The sequence below is a fragment of the Leptodactylus fuscus genome, chromosome 2 (assembly GCF_031893055.1).
Source record: "Leptodactylus fuscus isolate aLepFus1 chromosome 2, aLepFus1.hap2, whole genome shotgun sequence".
Classification (NCBI taxonomy): domain Eukaryota; kingdom Metazoa; phylum Chordata; class Amphibia; order Anura; family Leptodactylidae; genus Leptodactylus; species Leptodactylus fuscus.
The window spans coordinates 73,730,015-73,752,850 of NC_134266.1; the positions used below are offsets into that span (position 1 = coordinate 73,730,015).

A 22,836-nucleotide genomic window follows, 5' to 3' on the forward strand; every position below is an offset into this window, starting at 1 on the left:
CTGAGCAGATTCATATATAGTTTTATAGCCAGTAATGAAAGAACATATAAAAATAGGTATACAAAGGCTACATAGTGGTATTGTTGGAATATCAGTACAAGAAATGATATATGGTATCTAGATGTGCTCTCACCTTATGTCCTTGTGATGAGTCAGAATATGCAGATATTACATGTACTGTTGGCTCCATCAACTGGGATGCCAACTCAGAGAGAACATCAGATGTAGAGGCAATGGTTGTATATTGGAGGCTAGAATATAGCCATCCAGGAAAAAATATACACAAGTACTTGGCATCTTCAATCCAAGATGCGCTTTATTTTAGAATTGTAATTTTTATTAAAAATTTGTTACATAGCAAAGCATTAGGGTAATTCAGGGAGGGGGGTGCAGTGGAATATGCAAAATTTATTAGGCAATGTAGACATTTTGAACATAACATTGGCAACCATGACAAATTTAGCTCTGTAAACCAATCTATATTGTCCTAAACTGGTTTTATTATTTATTATGCTTACTTATATAGCGCCATCATATTCCGCAGCGCTTTACAGATATTGTTGGTCACTGTCCCATATAGGGCTCACAATCTACATTCCCTATCAGTATGTCTTTGGTGTGTGGGAGGAAACTGGAGTACCGGAGGAAACCCACACAAGAAGAACATACAAACTCCTTGCAGATGATGCCCTTGGCAGGATTTGAACCTAGGACTCCAGCATTGCAAGGCTGCAGTGCTAACCACTGAGCCACCGTGCTGCCCTTAAGCAACCGCTGCTGATTCAGCTTAAAGCATGCCTCCAGTTATAAACAACTTTATATAAATGAATAGTTCAGGTGAATATAAGAAACTTTGTAATATATCTCATTAAAGAAATCCGTTTCCTTCTTCTCTTTTCAGGCTGAGTTACTTTCTGCATATTAGTCTATGTAGAAGGGGGGGGGAGAGGCTGTTATAAAAGACACTCAAATGGGATCTTGTTACAAGCAACATTATAAATCTCAACTAAATATGGGATTTATATTATATGGCCCGCTGGCCATGAGAAAATGGCCGCTGACAATACTGTGGAAGCGGCCATTTTTCTTGTGGCCATGGGCATGCGCAGTCGGCTTTGTCCTAGGTCCGAGGCCTAGAAGTTAGAAGACACCACCAGAAGAAGACGCAGTGAAGACCTTGTTGCAGAAGAAGATGGAGGCGGTGCTGGAGAGCTCTCTGGCAGCATTGGGGATGCCCCCAGTGTTGTTTTAGTGCTAGGGCCTGCCCCCAGTGCTACGAGAGAGCTCATTTGCATACCGAGAAAAAACGGGATTGCAGGCGAACGGTGGTGTGGAGAAGACAAGGAGAGGTAGGAGACGAATAGCCTTTCTTAAGGCTATTCTGACATGTTAGGGAGAAAAAAATGTGTTTAAAAGATAGGATCCCTTTAATGTCTCTGTGACTAGTTGAGATAAATTTGCATATGCTAATCTAAGGTTTTAAAAGCTTTTAATGTGACTTTCCAGCAACAGAAAGCTTAATAAGGGAGCACTATAGGAGGTGCCATAACAAGAGCTGATCGAGTATGTAACAATGGATTCTGTTAGAGGATGAATGATTATTACTATGACTGATCGGTTCATATACAGTTTACATGTTGTCAGCTCTGTATGACCAATTAACATGGGAATACATACAATTCACAAACATGATTTTTAGGTTTGCATTAAAGAGCCTTTGCTAGTATGTTGGTTGAAGCTTTAACAAGGACACTTGTTTCGATGAGTTTTCTTGCTTTCATTTTCAGAATATTTTTGTTCTGCTTTCTCAATTGCTTAATTATAGAAACGTCTGCATATGTTCTTTAATATAAAGTATTTTCAGTCATATTGGTCTAGCAATTCTTCATTCTGGTTTTTATTTTTAAGGGGAAATCATATGTATTCCACGGAGCTTTCCCTCCGTCGTGGAACCCTTTGGTTATTTTGGATTACAACCATTTATGGAGGACAATTGATGAATGGGGAAAAGAGGTAAAGTATCTTACTAATTCATGTTTTATAGTGTATGATGCATAGCAATACAGATCATACATGCTAAGTTAAAGAATTTTTAATAAGTGGTTATAGGTTTATATTTTTTTTACAATTATTTGAGGACACATCCTTTGTATTGCCACATGTACATGTTATCCAGCTGCTGTACTTTTAAAGCAACTTAAGTCCGGTTCACATCTGCGTTCAGTATTCCATTCGGGGAGTCTGCTTGGGGAGCTTCTCTCCTTTTATGCTAATAGCAGCCACTGAATCAGATGCATTATTTGCTGCAGGAGATGGTGCATTGTCATGCATGAATATGATTTTGCTATGGAAGGCACAGTTCTTCTTTTTTGTATTATGGAAGAAAGTGGTCAGTCAGAAACTCTATATACTTTGCAGAGATTATTTTCACATTTTAAGGGGGCCTACCTGTTCTTTCCCCATGATTCTGGCTCAAAACATGACTGCCTCCTCCTTGCTGTTGTCACAGCCTTATTGTGACATGGTGGCCATTCGGCAACAGTCCACTGCCCCATCTATTTGGACCATCCATGGTTCACATCACTCATCATTAAAGACGACTACTTTAAAAAAACAAACAAAACAAATTGCAACAACAACAAAAAAAACTTCTTTGAGTCAACAGATTCTGATGCTGGTAATTTTTTAATATATTTCTGTATACAAGGATGCATAAGGTATCCTTTTTTGCGTGGCAAGATACCTAATTTGTGTGCGTGTTTATTAATTTTTATATGTATTCTAGGGAGAGGGGGTGATTTGAATTTTTAATTATTTTCTTAATTTATTGTTTTTTCATTTCTGTTTTAATTTTTATATGTTTTACTTGGCGCATCAGCTTCAATACCAAGCACTGTTCTTTTTCATGCATTAAAGAGGCCACAGTGGTCTCCCAAATGCTGCAGTCAGTGGGGATCCTGAGTGCCAAACACCACCAATGTGATAGTAATGATCTTTCCGAAGGATAGGTCATTAATATAACAATCTCGGAAAATCAGTTTGAATAATAAAATCTGACTGCCTTCACCCGGCAGTGGGGGGATCTTACTGACATAGTTTGTCTACGCCTCCCACTGACGTGATCATCCTTAATCTGCCTTTTTGTAATCTTCTATCTTCTAGCTAGTAGTAGTTAAAGGCATCAAAATATGAATTTATTTGCAATTCTTAAAATTTGTCTGTTAAATTTCATCATGCTCAATTTTGTTTTTAATGGAGATAAGTTGTTGTTAGAAGTGTCAGGGGGCAGCTTACTCTCAGCCAGAGTGACTGCTACTAATTTGAACAGGAAAGCAATATACTTTGTTGGCATTCACATACAAAATCCAGTACAACATTATCTTTGTATAGTACAGTACTCAGTGGGATCTTCTGTTACTTTTTTTTTTTTTTCATGTAAAAGTTTTAAAATCCAATGAAATCTTAGTAACAATGTATCAGCGTTGCTTGTAACAGAATGATTGACTAGTAGTCCCTTGTTATCAGTAACTAGGAAAACCAACAGTGCAGAACATACTACCTATCATACCTGTTATACATAAAACTTTTTTTAACCCTTTTAAATCTTTTTTTATTTAGATTCCAGTTGATGCTCCTTGGAAAGCACCACATGCAGATGAATGGGACAAAATGACAATGAAGACGTTTATAGATAAAGTTTGTTGGACAAAGTAATATTTAAGTGTTCCATAAATGGAAAAACATGGTTATTTTTAGAAAATTTATAATGATCGGTATTTAGAAAGCAATTCATTCCATGTGAAAGGGTTAATATCTGTATAGCTTAACAGCAATTGTATTCATGATATAAAAACGTAACAAACAATAGTTACAATTTTTGAAGACTCTGGTAACATTACTGGTGTTTGCTTTACCTGAGGGGAACGCAAAATGCTTTATATTAGCTGCAGGCAGTAGCATGTTGTTTGTAGAACATTAACTGGTTGCTGGAAGGTTCTGGAATATAATTATATCTTACTTTCTACAATCAAAAATAATTAAGACGTTACTACAAATTACATATAAAATAATACAAACAATGTTATAAAAATACATAATTTACTTACTCTAGATTTTAAGGACATGTTGATCCAGGGTTTTTATACTGACTGCCAGATTTTGAGTCAGGAAGGAATTTTTTCCCCTGAAATAGGGCAATTGGCATAAGCCTCATGGGTTTTTTTTTGCCTTCCCCTGGATCAACACTGTAGGGATTGTAGGGTTATAGGTTGGACTTGATGGACTAATGTCTTTATCCAACCTCAACAACTATGTAACTATGTGTGTATTTACAAAATTCCTCGTAGGAAACAAATTCTTGATATAACATTATAGGGCTTGAGAAGGAATTTACAGGGTGTCAGAATGTTTCTCCATCCCAATCATCTGCCCAAGTACTGGAATTCTTGAACAACCCCTTTAAAACATGCTAGCTAGCTTCTCTCTTGTGACAAGCCTCAGAAGCATGCTAGAGAAAGCAAACTTGTTCCTGTGATTGTCCATGCAGCAAAAAGCCCCCAAAAAAGATATTTGCAACTTTAAAGTTACTGGTCACTTTTACATCATATCCGGCTTATTTCAGAACAAAAGACTTTCTGTGCAGTGGCTTAACTATCGCTCTAGCAGCAGATGTTGTTTTTTGGGTTGTTATTATAGGTCCTATTTGCTTACAGATCCCCGCTCCTGCTCACAGCCACCTCCACGTCCCCTTCTGTGCTCCAGTGGACCCTGCTGGAGAGACCCCCGAGTATATTAATGGCAGCTTTAGTTTCCTGCGGCCTTACTTACTGATCCTCGTTTCTGCTTACGGCCACCTCTGCTTCCTCTTCTGTCCTCCATGCAGCCCTATGCTTTGCAATCTGATATCGGACACACGGAGGCAGCCGAGAGCAAGAACGAAGATCGGTAAGTAAGGCTTCGGGACACTGAAACTGCCATTATTATACTTATGCGTCTGCCCAGCAGGTAACGGGCCATAATTACTTACAGATCCTATTATGGCGTAGGTCAGGTATTTCAAAATGGCAGGCACTCAGGAGCCAGCCAGGAGCCTAATGTAGGCATTAACTTTTATTTCAGACTGCTGTAAGTGCCATTAACTTGTAATTCATTGCAATGCAGTAGCATTGTAATACTTTGCATTAGTGATCAGTCCCCCTGGGTTTTAAGGGGTCTCTGCCGTGCAATTTGTGGGATAATCCCCAGATTTGCTAGTGCTGCTGCAACTATTTTTCTTTGAAGTATATATATATATATATATATATATATATATATATATATATATATACAGTCCTATGAAAAAGTTTGGGCACCCCTATTAATCTTAATAATTTTTAGTTCTAAATATTTTGGTGTTTGCAACAGCCATTTCAGTTTGATATATCTAATAACTGATGGACACAGTAATATTTCAGGATTGAAATGAGGTTTATTGTACTAACAGAAAATGCGCAATATGCATTAAACCAAAATTTGACCGGTGCAAAAATATGGGCACCTCAACAGAAAAGTGACATTAATATTTAGTACATCCTCCTTTTGCAAAGATAACAGCCTCTAGTCGCTTCCTGTAGCTTTTAATCAGTTCCTGGATCCTGGATGAAGGTATTTTGGACCATTTCTTTCTACAAAACAATTCAAGTTCAGTTAAGTTTGATGGTCACCGAACATGGACAGCCCGCTCTCAAATGATCTGAAAACAAAGATTGTTCAACATAGTTGTTCAGGGGAAGGATACAAAACGTTGTCTCAGAGATTTAACCTGTCAGTTTCCACTGTGAGGAACATAGTAAGGAAATGGAAGACCACAGGGACAGTTCTTGTTAAGCCCAGAAGTGGCAGGCCAAGAAAAATATCAGAAAGGCAGAGAAGAAGAATGGTGAGAACAGTCAAGGACAATCCACAGACCACCTCCAAAGAGCTGCAGCATCATCTTGCTGCAGATGGTGTCACTGTGGTAGGAGTAGGAGGTTATGGACTAGCATCTTAGTAGTTTCAGGGTTTAGGAAGGAGCATTAGATGTAGATTTAATGCTAGCCTTAAAGAGAGAGCTGGATGGTATTTTGGATGTAGCATATCAGAAAGGCCTTATTGTTAGATATGAATTGACATACAGTCCTATGAAAAAGTTTGGGCACCCCTATTAATCTTAATCATTTTTAGTTCTAAATATTTTGGTGTTTGCAACAGCCATTTCAGTTTGATATATCTAATAACTGATGGACACAGTAATATTTCAGGATTGAAATGAGGTTTATTGTACTAACAGAAAATGCGCAATATGCATTAAACCAAAATGTGACCGGTGCAAAAGTATGGGCACCCTTATCATTTTATTGATTTGAATACTCCTAACTACTTTTTACTGACTTACTGAAGCACAAAATTGGTTTTGTAACCTCAGTGAGCTTTGAACTTCATAGCCAGGTGTATCCAATCATGAGAAAAGGTATTTAAGGTGGCCAATTGCAAGTTGTTCTACTATTTGAATCTCCTCTGAAGAGTGGCATCATGGGCTACTCAAAACAACTCTCAAATGATCTGAAAACAAAGATTGTTCAACATAGTTGTTCAGCGGAAGGATACAAAAAGCTGTCTCAGAGATTTAACCTGTCAGTTTCCACTGTGAGGAACATAGTAAGGAAATGGAAGACCACAGGGACAGTTCTTGTTAAGCCCAGAAGTGGCAGGCCAAGAAAAATATCAGAAAGGCAGAGAAGAAGAATGGTGAGAACAGTCAAGGACAATCCACAGACCACCTCCAAAGAGCTGCAGCATCATCTTGCTGCAGATGGTGTCACTGTGCATCGGTCAACTATACAGCACAAATAGAAGCTGTATGGGAGAGTGATGAGAAAGAAGCCGTTTCTGCACGTACGCCACAAATAGAGTTGCCTGAGGTATGAAAAAGCACATTTGGACAAGGCAGCTTCATTTTGGAAACAAAAATTGAGTTGTTTGGTTATACAAAAAGGCGTTATGCATGGCGTCCAAAAAGAAACAGCATTCCAAGAAAAACACATGCTACCCACTGTAAAATTTGGTGGAGGTTCCATCATGCTTTGGGGCTGTGTGGCCAATGCCGGCATCGGGAATCTTGTTAAAGTTGAGGGTCGCATGGATTCCACTCAGTATCAGCAGATTCTTGAGAATAATGTTCAAGAATCAGTGACGAAGTTGAAGTTACGCCGGGGATGGATATTTCAGCAAGACGATCCAAAACACCGCTCCAAATCCTCAGGCATTCATGCAGAGGAACAATTACAATGTTCTGGAATGGCCATCCCAGTCCCCAGACCTGAATATCATTGAACATCTGTGGGATGATTTGAAGCGGGCTGTCCATGCTCGGCGACCATCTAACTTAACTGAACTTGAATTGTTTGTCCAAAATACCTTTATCCAGGATCCAGGAACTGATTAAAAGCTACAGGAAGCGACTAGAGGCTGTTATCTTTGCAAAAGGAGGATGTACTAAATATTAATGTCACTTTTCTGTTGAGGTGCCCATACTTTTGCACCGGTCAAATTTTAGTTTAATGCATATTGCACATTTTCTGTTAGTAAAATAAACCTCATTTCAATCCTGAAATATTACTGTGTCCATCAGTTATTAGATATATCAAACTGAAATGGCTGTTGCAAATAACAAAATATTTAGAACTAAAAATGATTAAGATTAATAGGGGTGCCCAAACTTTTTCATAGGACTGTATATATATATATTATGAAAATAACATTTCTAATCACTCCCTTTCCATAGAACGCATATAAAGGTAAAGTGAAAGTGAAAAACATACACATTATTTATCCCTGTCATTTTGGCTGCACAGGGAATGTCGTAAAAACCAAGCCTGTAAGGAATTTACAGAAACGCAGTTTTTCTCTAATTCAACCCTATTCTGATTTTTTCTCCAGCCTCCAAGTTCATCATACATAATATTATATGTTACCATTTCGAAGTACAATTTGTTCCGCAAACATTAAGTCCTCATATGGCCTTCTGAACAGAAAAGGATAAAAGTTATGGAGTTTGCAAGGCAGGGAGACGAAATCAAAAAATGTAAAAATGCTTGCGGCAGGAAGGGGTTAAAATGGCATGGGTATATGAAAAATTAAACAGCTACATTTATTTTTAACAGGGCAGCGAAAAGATTTGCCACACTTTTTGTGAATGTGAATGTCACCTCTGAAACGCAGCACGTTTCTCTCCTGTGGTTCCTCTGGTACACAAAACTTTGTGGTGGAACACAACGAATGTTTTCAGTGGAAAATGGAGGACAGGTAATTGATATATTATCATTAAAATGGCAGTTTCAATAGATGAAGGCACTAAGTAGGAAAGTAACAATGACAAGCGTAATTGCTTTGAAGCCGTGTCATCTTTTAAATAGGAGCCTTCTCTCTTAGCTAGCTTTTGTAACCCCTGTTATTTACAGGAAAGTCACGTTTAGCCATACAAAGGATATACACCATTTCATGCTTGCCATTCACGTAAATGACCAACCATTTAATGCAGGGACAGGCTATGACATTCATATTACTAATATGAGTAATAGAGTAAAAGGAAAATGCTTTTTAAGGCAATTATCTTTAAAAGGGGCATATGCTATTACTGGCTTTTCTAATATTCGTCCTGATTTTACCTCTTACCAGAGTAGACTTTCACTATCTTATGTCGTATCCAGAATTTGTGCCACTCGTTAGAATAGACAGATTGGGTCCTTTAGCACATGTTCTGAATGTCACACAACAAAACTTATTTACAGCATCTCTCCATGTGATCTCTCTAATAGGTACTGTCCTTTCAACAAACTTGGCATAAATGAATAGTACAGGTGGTCATAAGAAACATTATAATATGACTTACCAGTAGAGATGAGCGAACAGTAAAATGTTTGAGGTTCGATATTCGTTTCGAGTAGCCTCTCAATATTCGACTACTCGAATCGAATATCGAACCCTATTATAGTCTATGGGGGGGAAATGCTCATTTCAGGGGTAGGCAACGTTCGATCAAATTATACTTACCAAGTCCACGAGTGAGGGTCGGGCTGGATCCTCCGAGAAGTCTTCTCCTTGCAGCGTCCCCACGGCGTCTTCCGGCTCTTCATGCACTCTGCCAGGGATCGGGCCTGGGCAGAGCCGACTGCGCATGCCCGCACTACAAGCGGACATGCGCAGTCGGTTCTGCCCAGGCCCGATGCCTGGCAGAGTGAATGAAGAGCCGGAAGACGCCGCGGGGAAGCTGCACGGAAAAGACTTCTAAAGGTAGGAGAAGAACCAGCATTGATTGGCCGACTGTATAGCATTCGGCCAATCAATGCTGGTTCTGCATCGAACTTTTACATTCGAACAGCGAGTGGTGCTCGATCGAGTACGAGTATTTCGGATACCGTAGTATTCGATCGAATACCTACTCGATCGAGTACTACTCGCTCATCTCTACTTACCAGTGAAAAAATCTTCTTTGCCTTACAGAACTGTTCCTTCTCCCCTGCCATTGCTAAACTGACTTTCATTCTGAAAATCTCTGCTATATCCATCTTTAGGGACAGATTACACATATAGAGGTGTAAGGGGAAGGGAGGGGGAAGAATGAACACAAGCAGAAAGAAACAGAAGCAGAAAGAGAGGCTTAGACTGTTCCTGGAGGTAAATAGTATCTTTTTCTCGCCAGCAAAGTATTTTCCACATGTCCATAAAGGTCAGTACATCTCTGTATAAGTCTTGTATGATCCTGGGACTATGTACTGCGTGCAGTGTATGGCAGCTAATCTCCACCCATCAGGTTAGAGAGAGAGGCAAACTACAGATATAGTCAGTAGAAGTGCTAATTGTTGACAATTCTTTTTTCTTTCTTTTTTTTTAACTAATTTTTATTAAAGTTTTTAAAAATTTGTTACAAACAAGAACAAAAACATGACATGGGGTATAATAAGCATAGAAAATCACAATCAATAAAACAAAAAGGAGGAAGACATGAGACAAGACAAGGGAATGAAGGGAAGGAGCTGGGAAAACAGGGATGGATGGTGCCCCAGGTTCAAGAGATGTGCGTAACACAGTAGGCATCACAGTGCGACCAAATTGTTGATAATTCTAACCCTAGGTTTACACCTGCATTCGGGTTTCCATTTGGGGGTCCGCTTGGGGACTTCCCGAACAGAAGCCTAATCTGCTTAAAAAAAGCAGTTACTCACGGAAACCTGTGGACCCCATAGGCTATGCTTCCATATAATAAACTGGGTAGATTTTTTTTTAAATACCCAGGTAATGATTACATAGACACAAGAGGTGGATGAGATGATATCTATGATTATAGTCCGGTCAACCATACCTGGAGCCCACTTTTTCACCATTGTTGTTGGACCCCAATCACCAAGCATCTTCCTGCAGCCTGAAGTTTGTTTCCACGTCAGCATTTATTCCTGGCTCACAGTGCCAAGAAGAAAGGCAAGAGTCAACAGACTTCTGACAGCGCCCTTCATAACATTAACAATCCAAAGGACTAGGCAATAAGTTACTACTGAAAAAAAGATGTGGCACAGTTTTAAGAACTATTTGCAAATAAGAGTGAGGTGATATTTGCACCAATCACTGGCCTTAGCTGTATCTTATAGCCCCTATAGCAAAAACTCAAGTCATCAAGCATCATAGGCAGGGAGAAAAGGATTTTGTTTTTTTTAATTCAGTAATTGTAAATACCTTTTTGTTCCCTATGTATAAAAGCCAGAGAACCCCTTTTATAAATGAAATATGGTAAAATGTTTACCTAAAAATTGCAGATCTGTATTTTGTAAGTGGTTTATTATGTTATAAACAGATGAAGTGTAACCATTTTTCTCTTATTTTCCATTTATTTGTTATATTGCTTTGTTTTTTTATTAGGAAAGAAAGTTTATCGGGGGTGCTGGTACGGTTAGTGAGAAGTTATTGGAGATTCTTGAGGACCGAGTTAAATTACAGAGACCAGTGGTCAGGCTTGATCAGACTGGTGAAAATGTCATTGTGGAGACCTTAAATCACGAAGTTTATCATGTAAGTAAATTGTTTTTGTTTTAGTGTAGTGCTTTACAAGATCTGGTTTGTAGTAATATGTAGCATAGATCTTCATAGCATAGATCATTTCCTGTATTGTGCCAACATCTTTCTAGAAAGTTATCCAACTGTATTTTCAAGTGATCTAACTTAGGCCCCATTCACATCTGCATTCGGGTTTCCGTTTGGGGAGTCCAAGCAGCACTTTTAGTGCGGAAACCACATGGACCCCATTCAGTATATGGGTTCAGCGGTTTTCCTTAAAGGGGTTGTCCCATCACAAAGATCCTATCTATACTGCTAGTTTATGTGGATTTAAAACTTTTCCTAAATGCATTGCTTTATCAAAACTGCTTTGTTTGGCCGCTTTCTTAATTTATTCACTTCATTGTTTACACTCTGTTTATATGGCCCTTGGTATTATCTGCTCATTTCTCAAGTGATGTAGCTGCCTGCTCTCAGAGGGGGAGGGAGATGCTGGGAGCAGCTCTGAGCTGTCTGAGAAGCTCCGCTACTTAAATGACACAGATAGGGGACGTGAGAGCTCTGGGATTTCTGAGCTCTTATCAGTCGGTTTAATTGAATTTGGCTGATAAGGGCTGAGATAGGGAGTCCATTACCTCTGTATGTAATGCAAACTGACTCAAATCCAGCCTGCTACATCAGCTTCACACTGTGGTAATTCATTTACAACCAATCCCGTGCAAGTGAAGCCCCGCCCACCTATGTGCCGAGAGAAGCAGGAAATGAAGAGAGCACAACAGCCTGCAGGTTAGTGAACAAGTGTCATGGGCATACCCCTTTAAAGTAACCGCTTCATAATGCGTATAGGTTTCTATTCGGGGGGGTCCCAAAGTGGACTCCCCGAACGGAAACCTGAGCATATATGTGAACTGGGCCTTATATGTGTCCAGACGTACTCTAGTCAAGATCATTTATTATAGTGTATCTGTTTAGGCAAACCTATGTCAGCTAAACATGCAGTTCCACAAGTTTCATTATAGAACTATTAGTAGTGTTGGAAATGGTATGAGTATTAGTGAGCGATGTGATTTTTTTTTTCAGGCCAAGTACGTTATAAGTGCTATACCACCAGTGTTAACTGCAAAGATTCATTATAATCCTGAGCTGCCACCTATAAGAAATCAGTTAATTCAGAGGCTTCCAATGGGATCTGTAATAAAAACCATGATGTATTACAAAGAAGCATTTTGGAGAAAGCTGGGTATTTGCACATTCAATTAAATTGACGAATATTGGTTTTATGTTTATATTAATCACAGCCTTCACAAATGTTGATATTGCTAATTACATTATTTCAGGTTATGGGGATAATATCACTCCTTAAGGAGAGATCACCTTCGCAGGCGTATGGAGACTTGCAAAGCCATTTTCGCTCCACTGGGGGATTATGGAAAATATGAAAATCTGTTTTCCAGGATGTATTTAGGAAAACAATGCCTCTGCTTGCTGCCCTCTCGTGGCAGCCCCCTTAAACATCATGTAAAACTTGTGCAAGCTCCGGGAAACATAATGGGAAAATTGACTTTCTAGCATTATATAAAACAACATATGCATGAGGACATGAAAGATCTTCTTTAACCAAATCAAAATATAAGGATAACACATCTGTATGTCACCTTACCTAAACCCTTACCTACAGAACTAAATCAACATTTTACTAATTTGAACCTTTTTGCTTTAGGATGCTGCTTCATTTCAAAGCTTTTACATATATCAAGAATAACAAAGCTATTCTTATTATTTGACAAAACAGTATAAAATTAGTATTCACAAACTTATTCATAAACTTGTTGTTAACAGAAAATAAATGCTTACCTTTTGCTAAAATTCGGATATTCTTTGTCTTCCTCAAAAGATTACTGTGGAGCTATGTTTATTGATGATGAAAACACTCCAGTTGAGGTTGCATTAGATGATACTAAGCCTGATGGTTCATGCCCAGCTATCATGGGGTAAGAAAATTCATCTAACACAGTAACTATAGAAACACAAAATTGTTTAGGGTATTAATAACGTCCACTTCATGTAACTGAACAGTTGACTAATTATCTCTCTGTATCTTATTATTATTATCAAATATTATTATTAGAGATGAGCGAACACTAAAATGTTCGAGGTTCGAAATTCGATTCGAACAGCCGCTCAATGTTCGTGTGTTCGAACGGGTTTCGAACCCCATTATAGTCTATGGGGAACAGATACTCGTTAAGGGGGAAACCCAAATCCGTGTCTGGAGGGTCACCAAGTCCACTATGACACCCCAGGAAATGATGCCAACACCTCTGGAATGACACTGGGACAGCAGGGGAAGCATGTCTGGGGGCATCTAACACACCAAAGACCCTCTATTACCCCAACATCACAGCCTAACAACTACACACTTTACACACTCAATACCACCTCTCTGACAGTAGGAAAACACCTTGAAACATGTGTATTTGGCACTTGCAGTGAGGAGAGCTTGTCACCAGCAGTGAATTTGGCCCTTGTAGTAAGTTGAGGTTGGCACCAACATTTGTTTTGAAAATCAGGGTGGATTGAGCCTCTAACCAGCAGAGTTTGGGCAAATTCATGGTGGAGGGAGCCTCTAAAAACCCCAGTTTGGACCAATTCATGGTGGAGGGAGACTCTAAAAACCCCAGTTTGGACCAATTCATGGTGGAGGGAGACTCTAAAAACCCCAGTTTGGACCAATTCATGGTGGAGGGAGCCTCTAAAAACCCCAGTTTGGACCAATTCATGGTGGAGGGAGCCTCTAACCAGCCCAGTTTGGACCAATTAATGGTGGAGGGAGCCTCTAAACAGCCAAGTTTTGGGAAATTCATGGTGGAGGGAGCCTCTAACCAGCCCAGTTTGGACCAATTCATGGTGGAGGGAGCCTCTAAACAGCCCAGTTTGGGCAAATTCATGGTGGAGGGAGCCTCTAACCAGCCCAGTTTGGACCAATTAATGGTGGAGGGAGCCTCTAACCAGCCCAGTTTGGACCAATTAATGGTGGAGGGAGCCTCTAACCACCCCAGTTTGGGCAAATTCATGGTGGAGGGAGCCTCTAACCAGCCCAGTTTGGACCAATTAATGGTGGAGGGAGCCTCTAAACAGCCCAGTTTGGGCAAATTCATGGTGGAGGGAGCCTCTAAACAGCCAAGTTTGGACCAATTAATGGTGGAGGGAGCCTCTAAACAGCCCAGTTTGGGCAAATTCATGGTGGAGGGAGCCTCTAAAAAACCCAGTTTGGACCAATTCATGGTGGAGGGAGCCTCTAATTAGCCCAGTTTGGACCAATTAATTGTGGAGGGAGCCTCTAACCAGCCCAGTTTGGACCAATTAATGGTGGAGGGAGCCTCTAAAAAACCCAGTTTGGACCAATTCATGGTGGAGGGAGCCTCTAATTAGCCCAGTTTGGACCAATTAATTGTGGAGGGAGCCTCTAACCAGCCCAGTTTGGACCAATTAATGGTGGAGGGAGCCTCTAACCACCCCAGTTTGGGCAAATTCATGGTGGAGGGAGCCTCTAACCAGCCCAGTTTGGACCAATTAATGGTGGAGGGAGCCTCTAACCAGCCCAGTTTGGACCAATTAATGGTGGAGGGAGCCTCTAACCACCCCAGTTTGGACCAATTCATGGTGGAGGGAGCCTCTAACCAGCCCAGTTTGGACCAATTCATGGTGGAGGGAGCCTCTAAACAGCCCAGTTTGGGCAAATTCATGGTGGAGGGAGCCTCTAAAAAACCCAGTTTGGACCAATTCATGGTGGAGGGAGCCTCTAATTAGCCCAGTTTGGACCAATTAATTGTGGAGGGAGCCTCTAACCAGCCCAGTTTGGACCAATTAATGGTGGAGGGAGCCTCTAACCACCCCAGTTTGGGCAAATTCATGGTGGAGGGAGCCTCTAACCAGCCCAGTTTGGACCAATTAATGGTGGAGGGAGCCTCTAACCAGCCCAGTTTGGACCAATTAATGGTGGAGGGAGCCTCTAACCACCCCAGTTTGGACCAATTCATGGTGGAGGGAGCCTCTAACCACCCCAGTTTGGACCAATTCATGGTGGAGGGAGCCTCTAAACAGCCCAGTTTGGGCAAATTCATGGTGGAGGGAGCCTCTAACCAGCCCAGTTTGGACCAATTAATGGTGGAGGGAGCCTCTAAACAGCCCAGTTTGGGCAAATTCATGGTGGAGGGAGCCTCTAACCAGCCCAGTTTGGACCAATTAATGGTGGAGGGAGCCTCTAACCACCCCAGTTTGGACCAATTCATGGTGGAGGGAGCCTCTAACCACCCCAGTTTGGACCAATTCATGGTGGAGGGAGCCTCTAAACAGCCCAGTTTGGGCAAATTCATGGTGGAGGGAGCCTCTAACCAGCCCAGTTTGGACCAATTAATGGTGGAGGGAGCCTCTAAACAGCCCAGTTTGGGCAAATTCATGGTGGAGGGAGCCTCTAACCAGCCCAGTTTGGACCAATTAATGGTGGAGGGAGCCTCTAAACAGCCAAGTTTTGGGAAATTCATGGTGGAGGGAGCCTCTAACCAGCCCAGTTTGGACCAATTAATGGTGGAGGGAGCCTCTAACCACCCCAGTTTGGGCAAATTCATGGTGGAGGGAGCCTCTAACCAGCCCAGTTTGGACCAATTAATGGTGGAGGGAGCCTCTAAACAGCCCAGTTTGGGCAAATTCATGGTGGAGGGAGCCTCTAAACAGCCAAGTTTTGGGAAATTCATGGTGGAGGGAGCCTCTAACCAGCCCAGTTTGGACCAATTCATGGTGGAGGGAGCCTCTAAACAGCCCAGTTTGGGCAAATTCATGGTGGAGGGAGCCTCTAAAAAACCCAGTTTGGACCAATTCATGGTGGAGGGAGCCTCTAAACAGCCCAGTTTGGGCAAATTCATGGTGGAGGGAGCCTCTAACCAGCAGAGTTGGGGGAAATCAGGGTGGAGGGAGCCTAGTATTAGCAGAATTGTGCAACGCTTATGGTGGATGAGTATGAGGATGCGGAGGAATTGGAGAGGTTGAGTACAGACATGGAGTTTCATGTTGGGGTGCTTTACACAGGTGGGCACAAAAATGACGGCTCTACCCAGTGGTGGTTCATTTTTATCAAAGTGAGCCGGTCGGCACTCTCAGCTGACAGACGGGTGCGCTTGTCAGTGATGATGCCACCGGCTGCACTGAACACCCTCTCAGATAGGACGCTGGCGGCAGGACAGGACAGCACCTCCAAGGCATATAGGGCAAGTTCAAGCCACAGGTCCAACTTCGACACCCAATACGTGTAGGGCGCAGAGGGGTCGGAGAGGACAGGGCTGTGGTCGGAAAGGTATTCCCGCAGCATGCGCCTATACTTCTCACGCCTGGTGACACTAGGACCCTCCGTGGCGGCACTTTGGCGAGGGGGTGCCATCAAGGTGTCCCAGACCTTAGACAGTGTGCCCCTCGTTTGTGTGGACCGGTGAGAACTTGGTTGCCTACTGGAGGAACTGCCCTCCCTGCCGCCAACGTCACATGCTGGAAACATCTCCATCATATTCTGCACCAATTGCCTGTGGCAAGCATTGATGCGATTGGCCCTCCCCTCTACCGGAATAAAAGACGAGATGTTGTTTTTATACCGGGGGTCAAGGATAGCAAAGATCCAGTACTGGTTGTCCTCCATGATTTTGACAATACGCTTGTCGGTTGTAAAGCACCCCAACATGAACTCAGCCATGTCTGCCACAGTGTTAGTTGGCATGACTCCTCTGGCCCCACCGGAAAGTTCAATCTCCATTTCCTCCTCATCCTCCATGTCTACCCATCCGCGCTGCAACAATGGGACGATTCGAAGTTGCCCGGAAGCCTCCTGTATCACCATCACATCATCGGACAACTCTTCTTCCTCCTCCTCCTCCTCCTCCTCCTCCATTAAACGCAGTGAAGCGGACAGATGTGTGGACCTACTCTCCAGCTGTGACGGATCGGATGCTATCCCTAACTCCTCTGTGTGATCTGAGTTATCCCTGATGTCAATCAGGGATTCTCTCAGAACACACAAGAGCGGGATTGTAAGGCTCACCATCGCATCCTCAGAGCTCACCCTCCTTGTGGACTCCTCAAAGACCCGTAGGATGTCACAAAGGTCTCTCATCCATGGCCACTCATGGATGTGAAACTGAGGCAGCTGACTTTGTGGCACCCTAGGGTTTTGTAGCTGGTATTCCATCAAAGGTCTCTGCTGCTCAACCACTCTATTCAACATCTGAAACGTTGAGTTCCAGCGTGTGGGGACGTCGCACAAAAGCCGGTGTTGTGGCACATGCAGGCGTTGCTGGAGAGATTTTAAGCTAGCAGCGGCTACTGTCGACTTGCGAAAGTGGGCGCACATGCGCCGCACTTTCACCAGTAGCTCTGGAACATTGGGGTAGCTCTTTAGGAAACGTTGCACCACTAGGTTGAAGACGTGGGCCAGGCATGGAACATGTTGGAGTCCGGCAAGCTCCAGAGCTGCTACCAGGTTCCGGCCGTTATCACAAACGACCATGCCTGGGCCCAGGTGCAGCGGCTCAAACCATATTGCCGTCTCATCGAGGAGGGCATCCCTCACCTCGGAGGCAGTGTGCTGTCTGTCCCCCAAGCTGATCAGCTTCAGCACAGCCTGCTGACGTCTACCAACGCCAGTGCTGCAACGTTTCCAACTCGTAGCTGGGGTCAATCTAACAGCGGAGGAGGAGGCGGTGGCGGAGGAGGAGGCGGTGGCGGAGGAGGAGGCGGTAGAGGAGGAGGAGGAGGAGGGGGGTGTTCTTCTCGTGTCCCTGCCAGGAATGTTAGGCGGGGAGACGAGGTACACCGGGCCAGTTTGGGAAGCAGTCCCAGCCTCAACTACATTCACCCAGTGTGCCGTCAGTGAAATGTAGCGTCCCTGTCCGCATGCACTTGTCCACGCGTCGGTGGTCAAGTGGACCTTTGTGCAAAGCGCGGAACTAAGGGCCCGCCTGATGTTGAGTGACACGTGCTGGTGCAAGGCGGGGACGGCACACCGGGAGAAGTAGTGACGGCTAGGGACGGCATAGCGAGGTGCCGCAGTTGCCATCAGGTCCAGGAAGGCGGGAGTTTCAACAAGCCGGAACGCCAACATCTCCTGGGCCAGCAGTTTAGCGATGTTGGCGTTCAAGGCTTGCGCGTGTGGGTGGTTAGCAGTGTATTTCTGCCGCCGCTCCAATGTCTGAGAGATGGTGGGTTGTTGTAAAGAAACGCCTGATGGTGCCTTTGATGGTGCAGGAGAAGGAGATAAGACAGGACCAGGGGAGGATGAGGTAGAAGTCAACAAAGTGGCGGAGGCAGATGAAGTGGTGTCCTGGCTCGTCCTCTGGAGTGCATCGCCAGCACAGTCAGCAGTGGCAGTGGCAGAGGCAGAGGCAGAGGCAGTGGCAGTGGCGTGAACGGCAGTCGGCCTTTGTCCTGCCGTTGCTGCCTGCCACTGATTCCAGTGCTTGGATTCCAAATGACGGCGCATTGAAGTGGTGGACAGGTTGCTCTTCTCAGAGCCCCTAATCAATTTCGAGAGGCAAATTGTGCAGACAACACTATATCTGTCCTCGGCGCATTCCTTGAAAAAACTCCACACCTTCGAGAAACGTGCCCTCGAGGTGGGAGTTTTTCGGGGCTGGGTACGAACTGGAACATCTTGGGAGATTCCGGGTGTGGCCTGGCTTCGCCTAAGCTGCTGACCTCTGCCTCTGCCTCTAGCTACCCTTTTTGGTGCTGCACCTGCCTCAACATCCACACTACTTTCCCCGCTTGACATCCCCCCTGTCCAGGTCGGGTCAGTGTCCTCATCATCCACCACTTCCTCTTCCAACTCCTGTCTCATCTCCTCCTCCCGCACAATGCGCCGGTCAACTGGATGCCCTGACGGCAACTGCGTCACATCATCGTCGATGAGGGTGGGTTGCTGGTCATCCACCACCAAATCGAACGGAGATGGAGGAGACTCTAGTGTTTGAGCATCTGGATACAGATGCTCCTCTGTTAGGTTCGTGGAATCGTGACGTGGAGAGGCAGGTTGAGGGACAATGAAAGGAGCGGAGAACAGCTCTGGGGAGCAGGGACAGTTTGGGTTATTGTTCTGTAAAGCTTCGGAATTTTGGGAGGAAGGAAGACAAGACTGTTGGGTAATAGGAGGAGAGGAGGCAGAGTCTGACTGGCTGCTGGACAATGTGCTGTAAGCGTTCTCTGACAGCCATTGCAAGACCTGTTCCTGGTTCTCGGGCCTACTAAGGTTTGTACCCTGCAGTTTAGTTAATGTGGCAAGCAACCCTGGCACTGTGGAGTGGCGCAATGCTTGCTGCCCCACAGGAGTAGGCACGGGACGCCCTGTGGCTTCACTGCTACCTTGCTCCCCAGAACCATTCCCCCGACCTCGCCCACGGCCTCGTCCACGTCCCTTTCCGGGAGCCTTGCGCATTTTGAATTCCTAGTTAGAAATTGGCACTGTATACCAGTAGTAAAAATTGTGGGTGCACGTAACCCCAATATATTCTTTGAATTCCCAGTCAGACACTGGCACTATATGGCAGTAGCAAGAAATGAGGGTATTTGTATTCCCAATATACTCTTTGAATTCCCAGTCAGACAATGGCACTGTATACCAGTAGTAAAAATTGTGGGTGCACGTAACCCCAATATATTCTTTGAATTCCCAGTCAGAAACTGGCACTATATGGCAGTAGCAAGAAATGAGGGTATTTGTATTCCCAATATACTCTTTGAATTCCCAGTCAGACAATGGCACTGTATACCAGTAGTAAAAATTGTGGGTGCACGTAACCCCAATATATTCTTTGAATTCCCAGTCAGACACTGGCACTATATGGCAGTAGCAAGAAATGAGGGTATTTGTATTCCCAATATACTCTTTGAATTCCCAGTCAGACAATGGCACTGTATACCAGTAGTAAAAATTGTGGGTGCACGTAACCCCAATATATTCTTTGAATTCCCAGTCAGACACTGGCACTATATGGCAGTAGCAAGAAATGAGGGTATTTGTATTCCCAATATACTCTTTGAATTCCCAGTCAGACAATGGCACTGTATACCAGTAGTAAAAATTGTGGGTGCACGTAACCCCAATATATTCTTTGAATTCCCAGTCAGAAACTGGCACTATATGGCAGTAGCAAGAAATGAGGGTATTTATAACCCCAATATATTCTTTGAATTCCCAGTCAGACAATGGCACTGTATACCAGTAGTAAAAATTGTGGGTGCACGTAACCCCAATATATTCTTTGAATTACCAGTCAGAAACTGGCACTATATGGCAGTAGCAAGAAATGAGGGTATTTATAACCCCAATATATTCTTTGAATTCCCAGTCAGACAATGGCACTGTATACCAGTAGTAAAAATTGTGGGTGCACGTAACCCCAATATATTCTTTGAATTCCCAGTCAGACACTGGCACTATATGGCAGTAGCAAGAAATGAGGGTATTTGTATTCCCAATATACTCTTTGAATTCCCAGTCAGACAATGGCACTGTATACCAGTAGTAAAAATTGTGGGTGCACGTAACCCCAATATATTCTTTGAATTCCCAGTCAGAAACTGGCACTATATGGCAGTAGCAAGAAATGAGGGTATTTATAACCCCAATATATTCTTTGAATTCCCAGTCAGACAATGGCACTGTATACCAGTAGTAAAAATTGTGGGTGCACGTAACCCCAATATATTCTTTGAATTACCAGTCAGAAACTGGCACTATATGGCAGTAGCAAGAAATGAGGGTATTTATAACCCCAATATATTCTTTGAATTCCCAGTCAGACAATGGCACTGTATACCAGTAGTAAAAATTGTGGGTGCACGTAACCCCAATATATTCTTTGAATTCCCAGTCAGAAACTGGCACTATATGGCAGTAGCAAGAAATGAGGGTATTTATAACCCCAATATATTCTTTGAATTCCCAGTCAGACAATGGCACTGTATACCAGTAGTAAAAATTGTGGGTGCACGTAACCCCAATATATTCTTTGAATTCCCAGTCAGAAACTGGCACTATATGGCAGTAGCAAGAAATGAGGGTATTTGTATTCCCAATATACTCTTTGAATTCCCAGTCAGACAATGGCACTGTATACCAGTAGTAAAAATTGTGGGTGCACGTAACCCCAATATATTCTTTGAATTCCCAGTCAGACACTGGCACTATATGGCAGTAGCAAGAAATGAGGGTATTTGTATTCCCAATATACTCTTTGAATTCCCAGTCAGACAATGGCACTGTATACCAGTAGTAAAAATTGTGGGTGCACGTAACCCCAATATATTCTTTGAATTCCCAGTCAGAAACTGGCACTATATGGCAGTAGCAAGAAATGAGGGTATTTATAACCCCAATATATTCTTTGAATTCCCAGTCAGACAATGGCACTGTATACCAGTAGTAAAAATTGTGGGTGCACGTAACCCCAATATATTCTTTGAATTCCCAGTCAGAAACTGGCACTATATGGCAGTAGCAAGAAATGAGGGTATTTATAACCCCAATATATTCTTTGAATTCCCAGTCAGACAATGGCACTGTATACCAGTAGTAAAAATTGTGGGTGCACGTAACCCCAATATATTCTTTGAATTCCCAGTCAGAAACTGGCACTATATGGCAGTAGCAAGAAATGAGGGTATTTGTATTCCCAATATACTCTTTGAATTCCCAGTCAGACAATGGCACTGTATACCAGTAGTAAAAATTGTGGGTGCACGTAACCCCAATATATTCTTTGAATTCCCAGTCAGACACTGGCACTATATGGCAGTAGCAAGAAATGAGGGTATTTGTATTCCCAATATACTCTTTGAATTCCCAGTCAGACAATGGCACTGTATACCAGTAGTAAAAATTGTGGGTGCACGTAACCCCAATATATTCTTTGAATTCCCAGTCAGACACTGGCACTATATGGCAGTAGCAAGAAATGAGGGTATTTGTATTCCCAATATACTCTTTGAATTCCCAGTCAGACAATGGCACTGTATACCAGTAGTAAAAATTGTGGGTGCACGTAACCCCAATATATTCTTTGAATTACCAGTCAGAAACTGGCACTATATGGCAGTAGCAAGAAATGAGGGTATTTATAACCCCAATATATTCTTTGAATTCCCAGTCAGACAATGGCACTGTATACCAGTAGTAAAAATTGTGGGTGCACGTAACCCCAATATATTCTTTGAATTCCCAGTCAGAAACTGGCACTATATGGCAGTAGCAAGAAATGAGGGTATTTATAACCCCAATATATTCTTTGAATTCCCAGTCAGACAATGGCACTGTATACCAGTAGTAAAAATTGTGGGTGCACGTAACCCCAATATATTCTTTGAATTCCCAGTCAGAAACTGGCACTATATGGCAGTAGCAAGAAATGAGGGTATTTGTATTCCCAATATACTCTTTGAATTCCCAGTCAGACAATGGCACTGTATACCAGTAGTAAAAATTGTGGGTGCACGTAACCCCAATATATTCTTTGAATTCCCAGTCAGACACTGGCACTATATGGCAGTAGCAAGAAATGAGGGTATTTGTATTCCCAATATACTCTTTGAATTCCCAGTCAGACAATGGCACTGTATACCAGTAGTAAAAATTGTGGGTGCACGTAACCCCAATATATTCTTTGAATTCCCAGTCAGAAACTGGCACTATATGGCAGTAGCAAGAAATGAGGGTATTTATAACCCCAATATATT

General features: G+C 42.8%; 1 protein-coding gene across 1 annotated transcript in view; it reads left to right on the forward strand.

The window, feature by feature from the left end:
• The window catches only part of LOC142194712 (amine oxidase [flavin-containing] A-like), a 61,528-nt gene that overhangs the window by 19,212 nt on the left and 19,480 nt on the right, over positions 1-22,836 (forward strand). The window contains exons 4-9 of the mRNA XM_075264021.1: positions 1,909-2,013; positions 3,619-3,710; positions 8,181-8,322; positions 10,930-11,079; positions 12,145-12,304; positions 12,959-13,055. Coding sequence (XP_075120122.1) covers positions 1,909-2,013; positions 3,619-3,710; positions 8,181-8,322; positions 10,930-11,079; positions 12,145-12,304; positions 12,959-13,055 — 746 coding nt within the window. The remainder of the gene's footprint in view (positions 1-1,908; positions 2,014-3,618; positions 3,711-8,180; positions 8,323-10,929; positions 11,080-12,144; positions 12,305-12,958; positions 13,056-22,836) is intronic.